Below are 23,752 nucleotides of genomic sequence, written 5' to 3' on the forward strand. Positions count from 1 at the left end.
TGGCCTATGAACATGTGCCTATACTCACTCTCAAACAGAAACGCGTGTTACAGGTGGCAGGAACAAACTCGTGAAAAGGTAAAGTGAAGTCAATGTTCAGTGTTTCTCCACAGGCAGCGAGATACACTGGAGACATTAAGGAAGGTGAACAGGGGAATTAGACCATTATCTGACATACTGGTTAATCCATAGTAAACATTAAGTCCCACTCCTTAAGTATTGTTGCTCATTACCAGGTGAAGTGTATGTGAATGTGTTAAAATGTTCTATGAATGCAAATATAAGTAAACATTAGGTTTTAAAAAATATAATTATATAAATAAAATACTAAATTAGAGAAATCCTTAATTACAGCCACCGTACAGATGTTCCTCACCATTCTCCTGCTGTTTGGTGGAACAGTCGATCCAGTTGTGCTGATTAGCAGCCCATATCATCTCAAACTGGTGGAAAAGCATTTTGAACTTCCAGGAATAAGGAACAAACGAGTAGATATCTGGCTCACTATCACTAGCCCAATCTTGGATCAGATCTGTACACAATTCAATGAATTTATAAAAAAGCTGCATTCAAACTAGACCAAAACAAGAAAGAGAAAATGATAAAGAGATTTGTTAACTGCTCAAAGGTAAATACTAAAAGGGACTTACCAGAAAAGAAGTTCTTCTGAGCATAGATGAAATGATAAGTGGCTTTGTACACCTCTATCTCACACTGCCATGACTGGGGCATATTCCACACACGTGGGTAACTGGCTATCACATAGAACTAGAAGGGTGGAGAAAATACAATTAATATACTTATCTCTCTCACAGAGCTCACTCATTCACACACACACACAGTCCTACTGCAAACTCACAGCCAGCATCTCAGCCTCCAGCAGGGTCCTGTACTGCATGCTGCTAGTGGTGTCCACATGCAGCAACTGACCTTTAACCGTAGGAGAATAACCTGAGCGACAGCAGAGAAAAATATATTGTAAATAAAACACAGTCTGAAGCAATTCAGACAAAAAATGATAAATAAGATGGTTTTAAAATGTACCATTTTCTCCTACTGTCATAGGGATGTTGACCTCCAAATATGAACCTGCACCGACATTGACATGGATAGCATTCGTCTCCTGCAAAAACAAAGAAGATGAATGAGCAGACTGTGTCTTCTCTGACACACAGGGCAACAAAAACAGCAAGAAGGAGAAACTGTACCCTGTTTTTGGTGAACAGCAAGTCTATAGTTGCATCTGCTATGATGTTCATGCGGAGTTCAAAGGCCAGGATTTGTCTGGGTTTCCCTGGTGTGGGAACATCACTCACTTTCATTGGCTGATAGTCTGCAGGCAGGAAGAACTTCCAAAGACTGTCCCTGTGGAGACAGAACCAATAGAATATTCATGAGATACAATGCTAAAGCGTGATTGTAGCGAGCAAGAATGTACTTATGTAAATGCATTTGTGTATGTACAAACCTCTGTCTGTCAGCCCATGGTCCATAGTTAAAGTCGGTTCCTTTCCCACACACTATATCTAAGCCCCAGCATGGAGGTAGATCCTGCAGCTTTGTGCCCTCAGACGAGGCATCTGCATCCCCATTCTCCAGCTCATCAGGAACTAGACCTTCACATGAGATACACAGTTAAATTATGCCCAGCAGCATTTACTCTTTCATTGCTCTTTTAAAATGTAAATAAGGTGTAGCTTGTTAAACACTGCCAAAATCAATGAGAAGCAATAAAAGTTTTATTAATAAAACACACAAACCTGGTTCATCTTGGTAGTAGTAAATATCTACATCATTTGACTGCATTACAACAAATCCCTCTCCCATGAGTCTAGGTGGCCTGGGGGGGGGAAAAAGCGTTAACGATGGGCTAATCCTCATTAAACTAAGTTATGGTCTACATAAAAACCCAAAACACGCAAGTAATAAATTCTATACAAACTCTAATAGTTACAGTACCAATGCTTAACTGTAATATAAAATTTTATATAACGGTAATATAAAATATGACCAATTGTAAATGAACAGGCTGTAAAAAGCACAATTTTCCCTTGTTGCCTGATGGTAATAGGACAACATTAAACAAAGTGCACTTCTAAAACTCAAATGATTACACTGGAATGAAGTTATCCCTCATGTTGACAATACAAGCTAAATTGCACATTCTGGAGTATTTGTTACACACACTGCAGGCTTTTTATGAACCGGAACAGCCGACTGATATAAAAGCACAACTCACTCATCGTTCTGCCGGCCAAGATATTGTGAGTTAGGCACCAGCATCACACGCACGTTTTCCAGAGAGCCCTTGACTATGTGCATGAACTGATCTAGGTGACTGCTGGGAGGCTTGGTGGCATAAGTCAGGAAGGCATCGTCAAAGTTCATACAGACAGTCTGAGGAAGGTGGAGATTCCCGAATGCCACCCGACCCTGAGAAAAAAAAAGGGAATATTAGTTTTAAAACGCTGGCTTAGGGGGGCACATAATCGATTGTCCTTATTAGATGGGTAGCATGATAAGTACCACTGTGTCTGATAGCTAATTAACACATAAATACATACTCATACATACTTGAAACAAAAGCCTCAGGTCTTTACATTGGGTAAATGTCAGTAAGACATGAAACAGACATAAACAAAGACAAGCAGACTTATGAATAAACTATCACTTTTTTTATTGCTTGGTGCTTCATTTTGTACAATTTTCAAAACACATTATTCTGTGCATTTGGTGGTGCTGTTGTATTTTGTTCCAAAATAATTCGCCTTAAAAAGCATTAAGAATTATTGGTTATGAAACAAATCTGATATGGATGTAAAAAATGAGATCCTATATTGATCACAGAAAGACTGAGGCAGCAGTACAGCAAGCTCGCTTATATCAGCTCACCCTGGATGCATGCATGCATGCATGCACGTCTTCAATAATGTAAGACCTGTAACATGAGAGGCTATTTCAAACCTGGCCTATTTACAGACAATTAAAACAAATACCTATTGTGTGTGAATGTATTTAAATAATTCTATGTTTACTGGCAGGCCATATTATTAGCTGATGGGTTGGCTTGCACACTAAGTTGTCTGCAACTTGTGTCCTAGAAAAACTGTGTTGCTGTACTCACTGTACTGATGTTGACTTTTATGACCGGTATTAAAGACCTCCATGATGAAGTTGGGTCCTGAGATTCTGCTTTGATGTTAACACTTCATTTAAAAACAAAACAAAAACAAAAATCCATTAAAGCTGTGACCCACAGGGCTTCATAAAAATATGTACATAAATAGCTTACAAAACTATCATTATAAAAGTAATATCTAACACAGGAAAACATCTTTTTATGGCTTACACAGCATATGCCCTAGGACATTCAGCACAGTACACCAAAAAGTTGAAGCAAGCAGAATTTATGACAAAGAAAAGAAGAAGGTACATCAGACCAGCAAGTAAATCTAGTGAAAGTATTAGCAACCTCCATTACTTAGGCTGGCAGATGAGATCTTGTGATGGATGTAACATTACCTGTCAAGCGTTTTATTTCGCTCCTCTCTGCCCTTCTCCCCATCTTGCCGAGGTGGTATGAGCGTGGGATCCAAGCCAAACATATCCTGTAGCCGTGCGTACACATCTGTACGGTTGTATACATGGAACTCAAAGCCATTGACGGTCACGTATAGCCGTGTCTCAGCCTTTGGGTCTTCAGGAAAAAGAGAGAGAGAGAGAGAGAGAGAAAACACCACTGAGCATTCAAATAATTTTAATCAACATGGCTATCTATGGATGTACAAACATTTTTCAACCACCAAAAAACTCCAACAAAATCTAAAATTAAATAATTAACAATATTATTATTATTAATATTAATTATTATTGTTCATATTATTATTATTAACATACCTATTCATATTAACATTATTATTTACATTACTATTAACAATATTGATGTAGTATTAATATTAAGGTAATAATTAATATCAGTATTAACAATATTAATGTACAAAATACATCTGAAAGAGCACTGAGCATTTTCAATGCTGGTTCATCTCTTACCATGCTGTTTCTGTTTGGGGTTATACATCTTCCACCAACGGAATATAAGGAAGCCATCTTGAATTCTGGGGGAAAAATATAGTAAATAATTAGTGAAATGTGATTCGTGTTTAAGATGAAGTTGCATTAATATAATGACTGGGCTGTTTAATGGATTATTAAAAACATAATGGCAAAAGACTGAAGGGCCTCACAAGGAGAAAAAAGCAAAGAACCATGCAAGTGTAATGTAATGTAAGTCATAAATATTGTGAGAGTACCTAATTGACATGTCTTCGTTGATGAAGTACACATCCCGGAACATGACCTTTCCAGAGAGGACAGAAAAGGAAAAGGAGCCTGCAAGGACAAATACTTTAAGAAATATATCAAAACACAAAACTTGTCTTTAGATGTTTCTTCCATAGACAAATACAGTTACTGACCAATGTGTATATATCCATTTTTGTAGAATCGATTGATGAAGAGGGTGAGAACAAGTCCGATGTTACGGGAGTTGTAGTATGTCAAATATATAATCCATCCACAGGACAGAATCGTGGCTGTGAGCGCAAAATAGAAAAATTAAAGAAGTGATTTGAGTATAGGACAAAAAGAGCCTATGGCTATGTACTAAAGATTTTTAGGTATTTTATGAGGTTTTTTTTTTTGGTAACTCACCCACAAGCAGCCACACTAAGTTGGAATTGTGTTGGGTAAGGTATGTATCCAAATCATTCAGACTTGGAACCAGGCTGCTGTTTTTATCCATGGTTAGAGGACGCTGTGGATAAAACCATTACCATTAATAATTGAAAGAAGAAGAAGAGTTTTTGCATGCTCTCTTCATGTCCGTGTGGTTCTTTGGTTCAACCACCCAAAAAATATGCAGGCTAAGATAAACTGGCTAAGATGAATTGCCCCTAGGTGAGAAGGAGTGTGTGAATGTGTGTGTACATGCAGTACTCCTGAGATGGATTTCGGTTCCATCGTGATCCTGGCCAGTACAAAGCAGTTACTGAAGATGAATAAAGAAAGAAATAATAATGATACACATAGTAGCCTGCAAAGCCACATATCAATAACTGAAACTGTTCCAGAAGAGTTCAATGCTAGAAAAAGGCTGCCAAAAAAATAACTTGGCTTGAAAACCCTTGGCTTAAAAACTTTTAAGCAATATCTAAAACATAAATTACTTTGAACTTAAATATGATTTTTTTTAAATTTAATTTTAATAAATCCTAATAATAAAAAACATCTACTCAGCAGCGTCTAATCTGATTTAGTTACTGCAGTATCTTAAAAAAAGTGCACTTGACAATTTATCACAATATCTATAGTAAATCATCACAATTTGCCACTAGTTGATATTGTGTGTTTACCAAAATTCACGCACTTGTTACTGATGTCTAGTGATATGACTGTAAATAGCAGCAGCAATCATAGCAAATGTTTTTGTATAGCTATTCAGGTATTTTGTACATGACTACTAGTTCACTTTAACACAATGCATTTTAATGCTGACTTGCCATAACACATTATGTATTGCTGTTTATCTGGCAGCAAATAAACATGGTGTTCGTTAAAGAGTGAGGAAACAGATGCAGGAAAGTGTTGCATCAGTGTTGCAAGCTCTCAGACGTGATTTCTAAGACATCTGCTGTGTTGAGACACTCATCAGTTAATGTGATAAAGATACGCTCATGTATATTATATACATATATCCGTAATATAAATCAGGTTTAAGACAGGTATTTACGTGCTTTGATGGCACCTGCTTTAGACTTGTACAGTGTTCACAGCCCCCAGCATCTTAATATTATTATAGCTACCTGATCTTTACTAAGAAATGTGCATGCATTGAATTTAAAAAAATAAATATTTCTGAAGTGTTGAAGTCAAGTTTAATTATATTGTGCCGTTTTACTTTACAAGTGATGTTAATATTAAAAACCCTGCCACATGATCACAAATACAAGTGTTGTGGCTGTGCTTCATTTATTTACACCTGCCTGCACATCTGGTAAGTCGTCATGTGTCTTAAGATTTTAAACAAAAGTGCAAGAACTCCAGATTTGTTAGGCTGCCCTAAAAAGGGAGTATCTGGTGTAATCTATTGGATAACAGTGACTTTTCAACAACAAGCAGACTTGAAAAGACTGAATTAAATGGAACATTTAATTAAGGGGCATCCATTTCTATACACAGACTTCCAATTTAACTGAACAAGAACAGCAGTGGAAAATGACTTTTGGACAGTGGTGTGTCAGTGCCTCATGAGTTCATACATGAGAGAGCTATCTCAGATGCTTGTTGAAGAAAAAGACCAAGGCCATGGTAGGATTTTGGCTTTGCAATGACACCCAATTAACAATACTCAATTAAGGCATTAGAATACTGATCGGAAGGTTGTGAATCCCAGGTCCACCACTATTGGGACCCTGAGTAAATGAGTAATTGAACCACCCTCAATTGCTCAGTTGTATAAAATGAAATAAAAACGTAAGTCGCTCTGGATAGTGGAGTCTGCTAAATGACAGAAATATAATGTAAATATAATATGATATGAAGCTGTTCGTCAAGCCCGGTACTGTTGAATGTGCATGGGACAGCATCCCAGTTGACAGAAAGAAAGAAATATTTACCAAGGAGCAATGGAAGACAGCATTGTTCAGCAGCAAAACAGAAAGGTTTAAAGAATGTAAATGCTTCAGGGACAAAAACAAATCACTTCCATTCCCTCATGCGCAGTGGACTAGAAAATGCCTTCAAAGTAACAGTGGGATCAAAAGAACAGGGCTCATGGCCCAATGTATGTAAAGTTAAAAACAACCAAGAGACTGCTTCATCATTGCTTTACCATGAATAGCTACGTTACTATGTAAGGTATGATAAAGGCTACACTGAAAATGAAAGCTGGGCATGCTCAAACAGATTGAGAAGGTATGCCGTGTGCAGTGTGCAAAAGTTACATGACGTCCATCACACGACTAAGATATGGACCGTCTCTAAATAGTCTAAACGGAGATTAAAGAGATTATTAACCTGTAATATTTCAAGTAAGGTGCCTTGTGTCACTAGGCTTTCCTGCACTGACAAGACTGACAATCACTCGTGCAGATAAAGTTACTGAAATGTTATGGCTATAATACAAGCAGAACCAGCACTAATACTGGATTTTGCCAAAAGTTTTTGGACACCCCTTTGAAGCTGGGAGCAGGAAATTGTCCAAAATGTCCTGGGATGCTGAAGCATTAAGAGTTCCTTTCACTGGAACTAAGGGACCAAGCCCAAAACGACAATATAATGATTTGGAGGGGTGTCCCAAAACTTTCGGCAATATAGTGTGTTGAATCTCTGAGGACTGGATGAAGAGCCTCTTCTAGCCAAACAAGACAAAGTCCCAAAGACCTAACTGTCTGTCACTCTGCTGGACACTCATTATTAACCTCCAAAAGGACACCGTGTGTGTGAAAAATGCATTTATTTGTTTGTTCATTAAGGTTGTTAAGCGTATCAGAAAGCTTTTCAGTAATAATATTCCACACAAACAAATCAGAACCCCTAAATTGGGCGTTGGGCTGTAGCTAGGGCTAATGTATCGTAAGGTAGTCCAAGCAACACTCTCGTCTTGACGTGACTGAAACACAGGAGTAATCCGATTACTGAACACACTCCAAACGATATAAACCTTAATACAGCTTTCATGACAACTCTATATATATTATCGACCAATTAACATTCCATCCCTCACCCAAAAACTGTGCTTTGAAATGTCATGGTTATAAAATAAAGATAAATATCCAGTCAGGCTCAGTGTAAGTGTACTGTGTGTCTCGGACAGCAGTGAAGCTCAGCTAGTAACAAGCTAACAGCCCAGCTAGCTGCTTAGCTACAGCAACGTCTGACTGTAGCCTAGGCCACGGTCTAATAACACGCATACCGTTCATAAAGGAAATACTAAACTAATCTTACCTCACATTGTCAATTGCGAAATTGTATCTCATATCGCCATAACAATTCTTAATGGGTCCTTGTTTTGTTTCCCCTACAGTTGATAGCGCCCACATCTCACAATCGGTTTCCGGGATATTTACATAGACGCCATAGGTGTTCCTGGGTTTCTGGGTCACGTGCAAAGTGTAACCAATAGGATGCTCAGTTTTTCTTTTTTAAAGCGCCGACAAACTAAAACACACACAAAATATCAACAGCAGCATTTTATTATTAGTTTTAATTTATGTGAAAAAAGCATTTTGAGACTTTTATCCTAAGATTTAATCAAATAAATAAATTCCCCGACTGTTTACCCTCATCTGGGCTGCTTAGGATAACATACAGGTTCACACTGATGCCTAAGCCCTGTTGTTTCCAAACATACATTTTTGTGTTTATACAACAAACATGTTTTTAATTGCAGTATTTCTGCAGAAAAAAAATAAAATTCCATGACTTGCCATTTCCATGAACTTTGAATGTTTAACAGTTATACATACAGTTCATATTTTTCACTGAAGGTGCCAGCAATTCTTTGGGTGGCACGGTGGTCAGCAAATTGGTGCCATTATGTTTCTGGTCAGCTTGTTTTAGCTGATGATCCTTAATAATATGAACATTCTGCTCTATTTTCAATAATATTGTGTACATCTTTGTATTATTATTATTTTTTCTTTCATTTGTTGAACATATACAAGGGTATAGGCAAAAACATGAAAACAAGGCCACCGTAGAGGACACACCTAGGCCTTTATTTCCATTTTAAAAAAAAAAGTATCCCACATATGGTTGTTTTCCATACATGTTCAAAAGATAAAAGGCAAAAGCTGTTTAATTTCAGTAAAACATGTCAGTGAATTCACATTCAGATTTATTTACAGATAGTAGCCCTGTGACATAAATCAACACCTTTTCTTAGGTCTGCTTGCTGTAAAATTCTTTCATATATAAGCTGTACCATCTTTTCATGATCTCTTGATTATCATGTCTCCATGATAAGAATTTGGCCCTTATAGTATGCAAAATGTGTTTTATTCATGATGAACCATTACTGTCTGCAGAAGAAACATCAGAGCAAGGCTGTGCCATCAGAGGCACTTGGTAGCAGCATCACCATTTTCATAGTTAAAATAAATTCATGACAGACGGGATGAAGACCCTGCCTTGCACGGCACTTGTATATACAGTTTCTCGGTAATTAAAGGCAAAACAAAATTTCAGAGCACACACACAAATACAATTACACCTGTTGGTATACAGATAAAAGGTTCAAACAAGCTCCAGAGTGAGTCAGTGCACATATACATACTTTATACAGAACCATACTTTTAGATCATGAATACATACAAGTCATCTTGTGGCTTAATTATATCAAGTGTTTCATGGTGAAAGGTCAGAAGTTCATTAGAATATCACGCTCCTGCACACTGGTGAAGAAGGACTTCCCGAACACAAAAGAGTGAAGGCCCGGCCGCAGCTTCTCTGCCATTGCCATGATGATGTTCAGGTCTCCTTCTACAGTCAAGTCCAGGTCAGTCTTCAGATTACGTAGTGACCGGAATGGCTTCTTCCCCTTCTGACTAAAACAACATTATCACCAACAATCAGCAACGATTCCTGTTATCTGATCCTAAATATCATAAACTAACAATTTCACTCAATACAGTACTCCTAAATAATTTGTAGCGGTATGTAGTGGTTAGATCTGTTATGTAGTCGACGATTATAGTACATACGTCTCATCCTCGATATATCTGAGCAGCGTTAGTGCCTTCCTGTGCAGCAGTAGGAGAAAATGTGACAAGTACACACTCCGAAGGTTTAGACCAGGTTTCAAGAGGAATACCTACACACCCACACACACAGAGCAAGAGATGGACAAATTTTTGTAAAAATCATCTTAGACACAAGGCATGTTCAGAAAAGATGAAAGGAGAACAGCCCATACCTCATCTATGAAAGACTTTACCAGTGTATCTTTGTGCATGACATCCTGAAATATATTTCTGAACAAAGGAAACAGCATCATTATTGTACTGTGTATAGCACACACATCCTAGTGACATGCAAACATAAAACTGCAAAATAATCACACACACGTATCTCTCTCTCTATAGATTATATATATATATATATATATATATATATATACACATACACTATATTGCCAAAAGTATTCGCTCACCTGCCTTGACACGCATATGAACTTAAGTGACATCCCATTCCTAATCCATAGGGTTCAATATGACGTCGGTCCACCCTTTGCAGCTATAACAGCTTCAACTCTTCTGGGAAGGCTGTCCACAAGGTTTAGGAGTGTGTTTATGGGAATTTTTGACCATTCTTCCAGAAGCGCATTTGTGAGGTCACACACTGATGTTGGACGAGAAGGCCTAGCTCACAGTCTCCGCTCTAATTCATCCCAAAGGTGTTCTATCGGGTTGAGGTCAGGACTCTGTGCAGGCCAGTCAAGTTCATCCACACCAGACTGTCATCCATGTCTTTATGGACCTTGCTTTGTGCACTGGTGCACAGTCATGTTGGAAGAGGAAGGGGCCAGCTCCAAACTGTTCCCACAAAGTTGGGAGCATGGAATTGTCCAAAATGTCTTGGTATGCTGAAGCATTCAGAGTTCCTTTCACTGGAACTAAGGGGCCAAACCCAGCTCCTGAAAAACAACCCCACACCATAATCCCCCCTCCACCAAACTTTACACTTGGCACAATGCAGTCAGACAAGTACCGTTCTCCTGGCAACCGCCAAACCCAGACTCGTCCATCAGATTGCCAGATGGAGAAGCGCGATTCGTCACTCCAGAGAACGCGTCTCCACTGCTCTAGAGTCCAGTGGCGGCGTGCTTTACACCACTGCATCCGACGCTTTGCATTGCACTTGGTGATGTATGGCTTGGATGCAGCTGCTCGGCCATGGAAAGCCGTTCCATGAAGCTCTCTGCGCACTGTTCTTGAGCTAATCTGAAGGCCACATGAAGTTTGGAGGTCTGTAGCGATTGCCTCTGCAGAAAGTTGGCGACCTCTTCGCACTATGCGCCTCAGCATCCGCTGACCCCGCTCCGTCAGTTTACGTGGCCTACCACTTCGTGGCTGAGTTGCTGTCGTTCCCAAACACTTCCACGTTCTTATAATACAGCTGACAGTTGACTGTGGAATATTTAGGAGCGAGGAAATTTCACGACTGGATTTGTTGCACAGGTGGCATCCTATCACAGTTCCACGCTGGAATTCACTGAGCTCCTGAGAGCGACCCATTCTTTCACAAATGTTTGTAAAAACAGTCTGCATGCCTAGGTGCTTGATTTTATACACCTGTGGCCATGGAAGTGATTGGAACACCTGATTCTGATTATTTGGATGGGTGAGCGAATACTTTTGGCAATATAGTGTATATATATAAATAAATATCACATCAACCATCAGATCAGAATGGGAGAAAATATGATTTCTGTGATTTTGACCAAGAAAGGATTGTTGGTGCCAGCTAGACTAGTTCTGAGTATTTCTAATGCGAATAAATTATCACCTTTTAGCAAAATGTAACTTTATTTGCAAATCACACTCCATGTCACTGTCATTTCTTTGTATATGCACACAGAGCCGTTTTTCCCAACTTTGGCAACAATAAAGCATGTGATGTTCTTGTTCATTGTGAGCTTCCTGATCCAGCAATGTGAATTTTAGGAAAGCTTGTATAACTGCTGGTGTCTCAGGATTTTCATAATGCACAACAGTCTCTAGAGTTTACTCACAATAATGCAATAAAGAAAAACCATCCAGTAAGCTTCAGTTCTGCACAAACACTGTATTGATGAGAGAAGTCACCAAAGAATTGTCAGGCTAAGCAAGGCAAACTGAAAGACTACAGTAACTCAGATTATCACTCTGTATAATGCACCATGTCATAGCAAAAGCCATCTCAATTTGCTTTCATGAACATGATAATGAGTTCAGGCTTCCCATTCAGCAGATCTCAATCCAGTAGAACACCTTTGGCATGTGGTGGAACAGAAGATTCACAGCATTACAATGCATCTGAAAATTCTGCAGGCATTGTGTGATGCAATCATGTCAACATGGACTTGAATCTCCAATACCATGAAGAACTGAGGCTGTTTTGAGAGCACAACCGAATATTTGTATAGTGATCCTAATAAAGTATATATCTATATATACACAACTCCTAACAAAAATATTGACGAGTGGATATTATTAGGTGTAGTAAATGTAGCTGTGTACAGATATCACATGGCACTCTTCCCATAACCTCAATCTATACCTAAATTTGGCCTGATTATGGGTTACTAGTTCACCCTGATGACAATGCCAAAGCTGATAATACACTTGAGGTGGAAGGTTGTGCTTGTGGTTCCCCAAACCCTGCTAAAGAAGTAAGGCTCAAGCTCAGGACGACTTCAAGAAGATCCTGCAGGATTGGATAATTATTTCATTTCAGCATTTAACATATTCTATGTTTAGGAACAGATGATCTCCATTATTCAGCACAGTGGAACTGTTTATGGAGTATAACATAAAAAAATAGCTACACTGTAAAATTAGGTTGCCTGTGACTGAAATGATAATAAGGGCGAATTGGAGATTAAATGTTCACAAATAAATGTTTCACAATACCACAATGTGCTTCTGAATCTTACTCAGATGATGCCAGAGCAAAAATAGCAACATCCTCCTCCCCTGCCTACTCTATAGACAAAGTGCACCACCATTTATACAGACATCAAATGACTCAAATGCACTTTCATATATCGTGCCATGCTCCTTACTACCCAACCCCACTGTCTGATGGACAGGAAAAGTCTGCCCTACAGTTTTGAAAGGCAGTGAAAGCAGGGGTCTTTCTGAAGATTCCTTCAGCTTTCAGAAAAAAGTCTTAGGAAGAATAATAAGCACTTCACTTTTTATTAGGTTTCTTTGAACTGCTTCTCCCTAAAGCCAGCGTGTTATACTTCATGCCTAACTAACTCCATACACTCACTGGCTACTTCAGTAAGAACACATGCATACCTTCTGTACTTATTCATGCCAGGCAAACTAAATAAGCACTCTTTACAGACATCACAGAAAGCGTAACACCTCAAACTAGGCAGATAGCCAAAAGTTCGGCTACAATAGCCAAAAGTCACACCAAAAACATTCCCCATTTCTCTATTACACAATTCCTGCCCAGTTTCAGTAAACCTGCTTTTCTGCTTAGCACAGTTCTAAAGAGTGATTATCAGAATTCATAGAGCCTTCCTCTGAGCTCAAACCAGTCTGGCCATTCTCGCTCTCTTTCATCAACAAGGTGGTGTTAAAGTGTTTCCACAGAACTGCAGCTCGGCTCAGGTCGGGATGGTTTTTTTTGCACCATTCTGTTTAATATTTATACTTTTGTTGTGCAAAGAAATCCTAAGTAGGAGATAAAAAGTGTCTGAAATATTCAAATCAGCAAACAGCTGAGACACTGAGATCAGTTTTTCCTTATTCTGATATCTGAAAATGAACCAAAACTCTAGATTTGTGTTGCTGCTACTTGACTGAATGGATAAAGAGTAGGTGGGGAAGTTCCTAAAAAACTGGGCTTATGTACACACGTCAGTTTCAAGTAATTAAGTAATCAGTAATCTTACATTCAAATCAAACAAAATATTATTATTAAGCAACACGAAGGACAAAGAAACCAGTGAGAAAAAGTGAGAACGGATACAATGTGTGAAAGGACATACAAGTCTGGAGTGAATGACTCTTGTATGTTGATGAGGTGGTCAGGGCTGATTTCGTCCTCGCTGTTGGTCTTCCAGAGGGCACTGAGCTCGGCCTGCATGTAGCGACGCTGATGGTACATGTGTTCGTGGCAAGGAGGCATCTGCTTCACCGTGTTAATGTCCACGTCAATGTGAGTAGATGGATAGGGAGAAGAGAGGACTTGCCGGTAAGGCAACACAACACTCCCTGTGGAGTCCTGTGTCCAGACAGAGTACACTGATTTACTTACTCTCCTGACTGCACATTCATCAATCACTCCACAATCACACCAAGTTCAGCCTGAAGGGTTGGGTCCCAAGGGATCCCAGTTCCAATGCAAACCTCTAATATTACCACCTGTGTTAGACAAGGACACTAGATTGTTGCCCAATTATTATGTTGATTAATCAGATTGTCTTGAATTACTCATATAACATTCAAAATGACCTGCATTATAACTCTTTCATCCTCTTCTGCCAAAACCAAGCCATGCTATATGCTAGTGGAGATGTGGCCAACATTTCTACTAATGAAAATTTTGCCCTCTCAAAACAAGCTGACTCAGCTGAAATAAAAAAAAAAAATACAATTCCTTTTAAACGAACTGGGAAGGTTCCAAGATAATGTAATAAATATTATAAAAGGCATGAAGGATGTGGCTTTGTACCTTGAGAAGGCCTTGAACGAATAGGCCAGTGTCGTATTTGAAAGTGCCGTCAGCTCGGCACAGTCGTGAGCACTTCCTCTCAGCGGGAGTGAGGAACAGACATAGCGTCAGCACAATCTACGGCACAAAATAACTCAACCAGTTAACCTACTGTGCATTCAACAATAAGCATTTTTGTACTGAGTGTGGTAGTACTACTATGCATGCAAGAGTGTTTGTGTGTGTGTGTATATATGGACCTTATTGACTTTTTCTGGGTTACTGCCAACAACAACGGAGCAGCCACAAGTCTGTAGATGAGAGCTTATGGCTCTGAAAAAACAGGGTTGGAGAGTGATTCTATTTACAAAGCACTTCACATATGTAAATACAAATATTGATGGAATCTTGGCCAGTCGTGCACAAGTTATTTTTTACAAATACACTTACACGTCATCATGAGTTTTTCTAATATGTTAAGAGGATATTCTACCATTTGCTAAACAATGGTTTAGTAACTGTTCACAGTACTTACTTGTGCAGAAAGTCCTCATGGCAGCTGTCACCTATATCATCATCATTCAGTAATGTGTCTTTGATCTATCACGAAAGAAAAATGGAAAAAAAAGGATTTTTGTTAGATTGATATACAAAAAAATCCGAGTAGAAGGGTGTAAGTGACCATAAGAGACCATGAGAGAGAGATAGAATAAGAAAGAAACCGACTCACATCTACTTCCTCTGGCACACTATGAGTCTTCATGGATGAGAGAAGCTCCATGATAGGAACAATCTCAGAGGTTAACAAAGCAATAATGCCATAACCCTGCAAAACAGACAACATACCATTTTAAAAGACAAATCTTTAAGTGTATTCGTGTAGAAGATAAGCATGGATAAGGCTACAGACCTTCTGCATATATATGCGTCCCTTGCGAACCGTGTGCTTGAGCCTTTCCACACACACACTGTGCAGTGGAAGATAGAAATCCAGTTCTGATTGTGGCAGAATGATGGACAGCGCGCAGGTATTCTTGTCACCCCTCAACTCGCCATCAAATATCAGCGACACAATGATCACGCCTTTCTCTGCCAAGACGAAGAACTTCACGTCCACGGCGCCGCTCTCTGCACTGCGTAGAATCTCACCATTCAGCGTGTGATTTGCCAGAAAAGTCACCTCGCCATCACTGAGTAACATCGATCCCTGACCTTTCGGGGCCCAGATATGCCATACACGGGGTCCCAAAATGTTGTCCCAGTAGGCAAAGGTGGCTGCCAAAAGTGGGCACCATCCTTCCACCACCACCTCTGTTTTAGCCACAGCTGGAGACTGTGGTGGGCAACCAGTAGACATGGTGCCTTACACACTCAGATCTTCTCCCAGAGGCTCTCTCTGTCGGAGCTGACAAGAAGATCATTAACTCTATTCACCGGTGTTTTATTCATCCACTTATTAAAAATCCTATAAAAGGGGAAAGACAAAGTCATTAAAATTGTTCAGAAGCTAACAGAAGATCAGTGCAACTGAAATAACTCTTCACTCTTAGTACTGTACACCGCCTACCAACTCAATAGTGTTCATTTAAAATAGTAAGAATTGCAGGGCATGCTTTAATTTCGGGGGAAAAACTGAACATTAAATAACGCAGCAACTGAAACGAAATCTACAATAATATCAAACTAAAAGAGTCTGCATTCCCATTAACATGCTTCAATTAATATATTTTAATGTGCAATTTCTGGAGACCAAAATGCCTTTAAAAAAATATATATACTGCTGGAGAGTTTCCAAATATTCTGAATAGACACAAAGGCATTATCAATACACTCTGTGTAAAACTGTGTGATGCTTTTCTCTAAAGTTCTAAACAATCATTCTGTATAAGACTCAATGTTCCTTTACTCCTAAAAGAGGTCTGTCTCATAATCTTCCACCTGGCTCGCACCTCCACTGTGAGGTAACAGGTTTTATCAAGAGCAATATCCTACTGTGTCTGGGCCTTTTCTCATGTGATGCCACAAGAGGTGTACAGAGCATATATTACATGTGCTTCATTCCACCGTGGAACATATGAAAAGGAAGAAATGCTACACCACTTTAATATTTGTGGATTAATGCTAGGCATTTAACTTTAATTCCTTCTAAGCTCATCACTCAGCTTTTTGGATCTGGGATTTGGCACTGCTTTAAGCAACTGATACCGAAACATTCTTACCCCTCAGTGTGTGTGATTAGTTTGACCGAGTTTGTAGGCATTCTACAAAGTAGTGTGTTGAGCCTGCGGTTCTAATCAGATGATAAACATCCAAGATAGAGATATATAACAAATGTATAACAGATGTTAGATATATAACAAAGGCTACCTGCATAAAGGAGGCCATAATAATGGTATAAGGACAATAATCTTCATGACACAGTGACTTATTGCATGAAATGCCTGGTTGGCATGACACATGCCTATAGGTTTGGAAGTCATCACTTTGTGCTGACTAGGCAATAATAACTTATATCCATTGATTTCAAGTCAACTCAATTCAAGTTGGTTCCAGTGTCATTCCTCAATATAGCTCGTAATGCAGTGAAATGTTTCTTCAAGACAGAGTTACAATGCAGTAGCACAGTACACATGACCAAATACCATGCAAATACATGGCTGTGGGATATAAGTGCAATAACGTATGATAAATACACAGGATTGTAAGGACAGTACAGTAAGTGGACAGGAAAATGTACTGAATAGAAGAACCAGTCATCTTTAAACTGTTGGCCCTACCCTATAATTTTAGGGGAAAAAAGATGGTGAAAAGAATAGCAACAAGATCAGTAGTAAAATGTGTCTCATGACGGTAAAAGTCTGTCATATTAGCAAGCGCAGATGTGCAGTCATAGTCATAGTAGGGTGGGTGTTGGGAGACCGCAGAGCATTGAACAGTCTTTCTGCCTCAGGAAAAAAAGCTGTTGGGGGAGCCTGGTGGTGCTAATCTACGTTAATGAGCCAGTTTTCCTGCTTTCCTATGTTTTTTGGTATCTATCAGGCAACTTTTGACAATTCTTCATGATACATTCATTATTTTTCCTAGATCACTACAAGAAGTAGTGAACTACACAAGAATTACAAGTTAAATACGTACTATACATTTACATTTCTGGCATTTGGCAGATGCCCTTATCCAGAGCAACTTACATTTTATTCCATTTTTATACAACTGAGGGTTAACAGCCTTGCTCAATGGCCCAGCAGTGGCAGCTTGGTGGACCTGGGATTTGAACTCACAACCTTCTGATCAGTAGTCCAATATCTTAGCTACTAAGCTATAAATATACAGTTCTATATACCATATACACAACATTTGAAATGTGTTATTATATGTTATCCTCAACCAGGCAAATCAGCTATAACCATCCTGCTGATTCCTGGCTGCTAGGAAACTTTATTATATATAGTATATATACTCTAAATACGCATTTCTCTCCGAAAGTAACTGGAACTGCAAGGCCACTTCTTTTGCAATACACTGACAAACAAAAATAGGAGAAGATGGATTAGAATTGCAGCTTTCGTTTCCTGATATTTACTTCTAGATAGGTAAATGGATCTATCTATTCTAATACTTTTGCTCAAGCTTAGGTTCTGTGTTATACGTTGTTTAAAACATCAAAATTTATCAGGATAATCAGGAAATGAAAACTGACCTATCGTCTCATATTCATAGTTTGATCATGAACCCAAATGTTTACAGTGTACAGCAAAAACAATAGTACTGGCTTTGCTGTTCCAGTACACTTTCAAAGGGGGTTGTTGCTGTAAAGCCCAGGTTCCCAGCCCTGGTCCAGGATCACCCACTGCCCTCCACATTTGTTTCCCTCACTGTAGCACACCAATTTCGACTCAGGAAGGATTGCTAATAACTGATTATTCAAACTAGTTGAATTACAGCAGGGGAAATACTACACTTGCGTAATATTCTGTTGGTCCCCCTTTTGCTGTCAAAACAGCCCTGACCAATCATGCACTGTGTATTCTGAAACATTTATATAAAGTCCAGCATTAACTTCTTCAGCAATTTGAGCAACAGTAGCTCGTCTGTTGGATCTGATCACACGGGCCAGCCTTCACTCCCCACGTGCATCAGTGAGTCTTGGCCACCCATGACCCTGTCGCAGGTTCACCACTGTTCCTTCCTTGGACCACTTTTGACAGATGCAGACCGGGAACACCCCACAAGAGCTGCAGTTTTAGAGATGCTCTGGTCCAGTCGTCTAGCCATCACAATCTGGCCCTTTATCAAACTCGCTCAAATCCTTACGCTTGCCCATTTTTCCTGCTTCTAACATCAACTTTGAGGACAAAATGTTGACTTCCTGCCTAATATATCCCACCCACTAACAGGTGCCATGATGAGGAGATCATCAGTGTTATTCACGTCACCTCTCAGTGTTCATAATGTTATGCCTGATCGGTGTATATACACACTATACTATTTCCAGGACAGGTGTACTCTGAGATAAAAAGTGATAAAGGAATATTTATATAGTATATAACCATCTTACTAATTACAGCCTAATAATTATTATATCATTATTAAGATAAATGTTTGAAAGTGAAACTGATTCCCTGATCGAGTCTAGACACTGTTCACTGGTTGATGCTGTTTATCATCTTCTAACGTCTACAGATGTTGCTGCAGAGAACACTCTGACATTTCTGAAGGTTGGAACTGCAAGACTTCATCTTAATTACAAACAAAATTCAAGCACTAGGAGCAGTCAGCTATCTCAATAACACTTAGGTGTTTTAATAAACAGACAATTTATGACACATTTGTTTACGAGACATGGCCGAGCAAACCCTCACCTCATACTGTACTGAACACTATTCTATATCAGTACACTCATACTGTTCAGTAACATAGACAGTGGTCCCTAGCAGGGGCAGAACAAACACTGAATATTAACAGTTGCCTAAGTGTGCTAAATATCTTGTTTATTCATTTCTTACCCGTTTTGAAGTGCTCGGTACAAAATGAAAGGAGCACAGCCACCTCCGGCTCTTCCTGTGTTGTGACAGGACTCTCGAAGAAGAGCGACGCCCTGCTGAAGTCTACGGGAAATTGGCGTTGCCCTCTGCTGGAAGCTTTATATATGTTTTTTTTTTTGTATTACATATACTTCTATTATCTAAGTCTCCGTAAACAATCATAATCTTTACCTATTTTGTATTTACACTGCATGGTCAGTTATACATTTACCATATACATTATTTAGGGTTACATGAGGCCCTTGGTGTGAAGCATTATACACGTGATGCTAGTGTGCCGCTAGGTGGTGCTGTTTTGCTATTTGCTTATATTTGTATCTAAACGGTCAAATATTCCTATTCTTGGTATATATAGCCAAGATATAAAAACATATCCTTGCCAAGATAAAAACATGGCCAAGCAGAGACACAAACCCACAATAAAAATAGGTCCAATAAATCATAAAGGATTATTAGTTTAGCATTGCATAAATGTCCACACTACTAGACATATACAGCAACCAGGCATAACATTATGACCACCTGCCTAATATTGTGTTGGTCCCCCGTTTTCTACCAAAACAGCCCTGTCATGCACTGTGTATTCTGACACCTTTCTATCAGAACCAGCATTAACTTCTTCAGCAGTTTGAGCAACAGTAGCTCATCAGTTGGATCAGATCACACGGGCCAGCCTTCGCTCCCCACGTGCATCAATGAGCCTCGGCCACCCATGACCCTGTCGCAGGTTCACCACTTTTCCACTGCAGACCGGGAACACCCCACAAGAGCTGCAGTTTTGGAGATGCTCTGATCCAGTCGTCTAGCCATCACAATCTGGCCCTTGTCAGTCTCGCTCAAATCCTTACTCTTGTCCATTTTTCCTGCTTCTAACACATCAACTTTGAGGACAAAATGTTCACTTGCTGCCTAATATATCCCACCCACTAACAGGTGCCATGATGAGGAGATCATCAGTGTTATTCGCTTCACCTGTCACTGCTCATAATGTTATGTCTAATCGGTGTATATTAAGAGACAAATTTTCAGTTTATTCCAAAGTTGTTCACTGGAGTTGAGGTCAGAGTTGTTAACTTCTTTAAAAGCCAACTCCACTAAAATAAAACAAACAAACAAACAAAAAAAACCCCCATCATTCATGGACCTCACTTTGTGTACGGATGTACTGCTATCCTGGAACAGTTTTGTGCACCTTAGTTCCAGTAAAGGGAAATCTCAATGTTACAGCATACAAAGACATTATAGACAATTATATGAGTCCAAATTTGTAGCAAAAGTTTGAGTAAAAGCTAAATATTGAAGTGATTGCTTCCTTGTTGTTCAAGCTAATTAAAGTAGTATTGTCACTTTTAGTCACTTTCTAATAATTGACCATATCTACGCACAAAAGCCAAATCTGTGGCAGGTTGTACATCATCATTTGTGTTCATGCGTGCCACACATATTTATATGATTATGATTCTCCTACAATAGTGATGCAGTAAAGGTTCTGACAGTGCCAGAACATGTTTGTGAGCCATCTTTGGTGCTGAATCAGCCTCTGATGAGCATATCATATTAAATGTAAGACTGCCAGGTTTAACACATGACTAAGGAGCCCTCTCACGATGTCTGATTTTTCTGTCGGTGTGAATATTATTATGGTGAAAAACTTACAGTGTACAGGATGTGAGCTTTACAGGTAAGGACCACATCAAACATGCAAATTGACTCAGACTCCTGGCTCATGAAGGGTACACAGTTTGCACATACTCAGTATAAACAACTACCTAAACCACCCCCTATGCTGAATGACATAGAATCCTACTACATACAACACATACAGTAAAAAGCTTAAGAAAACAACAGAATGAGTCTGTTAAAATAGTTTATTGTTATTTGAACAGTAAAACACCTCCTCCTTTAAATGCCTCCTACCTGAGTCTGATGCTTGCCAAACTGTTGAGACTATATGTTGAGAAAGAAAGTGATTCTAGTTTTTAGAAGTCTGCTGCTGCGATTAAGTCTGCCTTTGTCCATTGTTACAGATTCAGTGTGTCATACAGAATTACACACGGCTTAAACATGTCTATTTCATATTTCATCTTAACCTCAATTTCATTTTAAGTAAAGGGAAAACTGTGTAAATGTCATTTTGACCTAAATGTTCCATGTGGCATATACAGCAAATCATAACAAAAACCTCAGTTAAGCAAGTCTTAAAATGAACCAGTTTTAGATCTATTAGATCTATGTGATTTTGGATACCGATTTTGTATATTTGTATATCTCACCCCATACAAGATGTGCGGATTTCTGGCAACAGGTCAGACTGCGCACAGCATGGTTCTTTGTTCAGACGATTCCTCTTCGACTTTGCAGGTTCACAGAGGAAAAGATATAGGCATTCACGTTGTCATGGTAACATGAGTGCACAGCACAGTTAGCAACACTTTTAGGCAGCGCCTAGCAACCGTCTCCATGCATCTAACGGCCAGGTTACTAGACAGCAAGACGGAGAAATCTTTGGATTACAATGGATGCTGCCTTCATATCACTTCTCACAAGAACTACACAACAACAGCCCTTCCACGCAAATGAAAGGGTGTTTTCATGTGTGCATGTGCATGTTTTGAGCTCCCTCTTTTTCTCCTTCTCTGCCCTAGATGCATCTATACATCTCTATACATTCCCTCTAAGATAATGCTCCCTTTAATTAGGATACATTGCACTAATTAGCTGTTGTCATGCTTCCTCTTGACTAAACTATTATGTCTGCCTGAGTGATTTCCTGCCACTCCATTCATCCTGTACGTATGCAGTGGTGTGGAAGATTGGAGATGCATGCCACCCACTTCCATAGACATTGAAGGGGGCTATTATTGCTGGAGCAGCCCTCCTAATGCCAGCAGTCTATTTACAACATGTATACAATGGCACTAGTGCATTAGTGCACTGAAGCTAAAACTAAGCGCTGGCATCCTGATGCAAATCTGATAGACCAGGCTGTCTGTAGGCAGGGATTGGGTAGATAGTAACTGTGCATGTGATGGTTCTGGAAGATACCATGAGATTTATGACTGGAACTCAGCTGGAGACATGTTGATCCTCCAGTGCCATTTGTTCCGCCTTTCTCTATTTGGCAGGCACATGGGCACTGCTGGCAAACACTAAAACCAGACTGAAAGCTCTGAACCTCTTTTATTTCCCCACAATGCTCTCATGTGATGAACCACATTTGAGTAATTATCATTAAACCACTTAGATTGCCTGAGTCCTAATATCTGGAAGCATAAAGAGCTGGGGTAGACGTGTCAGGTTTACACATTAACAGTTATGGACTGTAAAGTATTAGGGCTTGTCTTTTAACCTTAGAAAATGATGATGATCACCATAGATGAAATGAATTCAGGTAGCAAACCCTGTGTAACGTGGCTTTTATAAATAATTGCTTAATAGCATCATGCTTCTGTCTAAATATTGCTCATTAGAGCTGTTTGTTAGTTCCCCTCAGACACTCTTTATCTTTGTCTGTCTGGTTCTGTCTTTATCAGGCAGCAGGTGGTTCCTCAGGTCAAGCTAGAGGCTAAGCTCATGCATCAGTTCATGCTGCAGTGTGTCTCTGAGGAAGACTTAGTTGCACAGAAAAGCTGTGCCTGTTTAGGCTCTCACCAAAAACTGACAATAATAGAGCACAGCGAGGTCATTCTGCTGACTATCAGGACAATGAAAAACTCTTATGAGATGACGCATACACTGACAGGTCCCCCCATGCACACACAAGTCAGAATAGTAAAGCGCTGAAGATATAGTTAGAAACGTGTACTGTACTTGTTAGAGGTTTTTGAAACTTGTCATCTTTTCCCCAGTTTTAGATATTGCGACTTTCCATTATTAGACATGAACAGTGACTCTTTTGACTTTGTGTGGCCTAGCACAGTTCATCTGTGCATTACCTACATTAGTAAAGACTATATTCTGAAGAAATTCTGTTCCTGGACACCTCACCATGTGGATCATAGGACACCACTGATCTTTAAAATGGGCTTCATCGTCCTGATGCAGATCATACTCACGCACAGCATTCATCAGTTCTCTTATATAATATAGAAATACTCCATAGTACTAATATGTTTGAAATAATACACATATTTATAGGTATATGTATATAAAGTCATGGGAAAAAGAAAGTACACCCTCCTTCAATTCTATGTATTTATTTATCAGGGCCTAAATAACTGTGTGGTTCTCACTAACGCAACAGATTTCATCATTGTTTCCCAAAAAGTAAACCAACATTT

The 23,752-nt window shown here is 39.3% G+C and overlaps 2 protein-coding genes across 10 annotated transcripts in view; both read right to left on the reverse strand.

Annotated features, from left to right (window-relative positions):
- The window catches only part of kiaa1109 (KIAA1109 ortholog), a 39,227-nt gene extending 31,063 nt beyond the window's left edge, over window positions 1-8,164 (reverse strand). For all 9 annotated transcript variants that reach the window (XM_058385899.1, XM_058385906.1, XM_058385905.1 and 6 more), the window contains exons 1-16: window positions 8,005-8,164; window positions 4,711-4,813; window positions 4,476-4,592; window positions 4,311-4,389; window positions 4,051-4,115; window positions 3,523-3,697; window positions 3,125-3,206; window positions 2,240-2,433; window positions 1,761-1,840; window positions 1,469-1,616; window positions 1,209-1,365; window positions 1,045-1,123; window positions 860-951; window positions 651-768; window positions 377-532; window positions 29-126 (exon numbers count right to left, since the gene is read on the reverse strand). In XM_058385899.1, coding sequence (XP_058241882.1) covers window positions 29-126; window positions 377-532; window positions 651-768; window positions 860-951; window positions 1,045-1,123; window positions 1,209-1,365; window positions 1,469-1,616; window positions 1,761-1,840; window positions 2,240-2,433; window positions 3,125-3,206; window positions 3,523-3,697; window positions 4,051-4,115; window positions 4,311-4,389; window positions 4,476-4,592; window positions 4,711-4,801 — 1,731 coding nt within the window. In that variant the 5' untranslated portion in view covers window positions 4,802-4,813; window positions 8,005-8,164. The remainder of the gene's footprint in view (window positions 1-28; window positions 127-376; window positions 533-650; window positions 769-859; window positions 952-1,044; window positions 1,124-1,208; window positions 1,366-1,468; window positions 1,617-1,760; window positions 1,841-2,239; window positions 2,434-3,124; window positions 3,207-3,522; window positions 3,698-4,050; window positions 4,116-4,310; window positions 4,390-4,475; window positions 4,593-4,710; window positions 4,814-8,004) is intronic.
- A 592-nt stretch (window positions 8,165-8,756) lies between these two features.
- c9orf72 (C9orf72-SMCR8 complex subunit) lies at window positions 8,757-19,549 on the reverse strand. Its single transcript, XM_058385907.1, has 10 exons — window positions 19,434-19,549; window positions 15,341-15,895; window positions 15,161-15,256; window positions 14,966-15,030; window positions 14,691-14,763; window positions 14,452-14,568; window positions 13,766-14,001; window positions 9,974-10,031; window positions 9,762-9,871; window positions 8,757-9,605 (listed from the first exon to the last, which is right to left on the reverse strand). Exons 2-10 carry the CDS (start codon window positions 15,785-15,787, stop codon window positions 9,419-9,421), a joined length of 1,389 nt encoding a protein of 462 aa, XP_058241890.1. The 5' UTR covers window positions 15,788-15,895; window positions 19,434-19,549; the 3' UTR covers window positions 8,757-9,418.
- Between the last annotated feature and the right edge of the window lie 4,203 nt (window positions 19,550-23,752).

This window comes from Hemibagrus wyckioides, linkage group LG03 (assembly GCF_019097595.1).
Source record: "Hemibagrus wyckioides isolate EC202008001 linkage group LG03, SWU_Hwy_1.0, whole genome shotgun sequence".
Taxonomy (NCBI): domain Eukaryota; kingdom Metazoa; phylum Chordata; class Actinopteri; order Siluriformes; family Bagridae; genus Hemibagrus; species Hemibagrus wyckioides.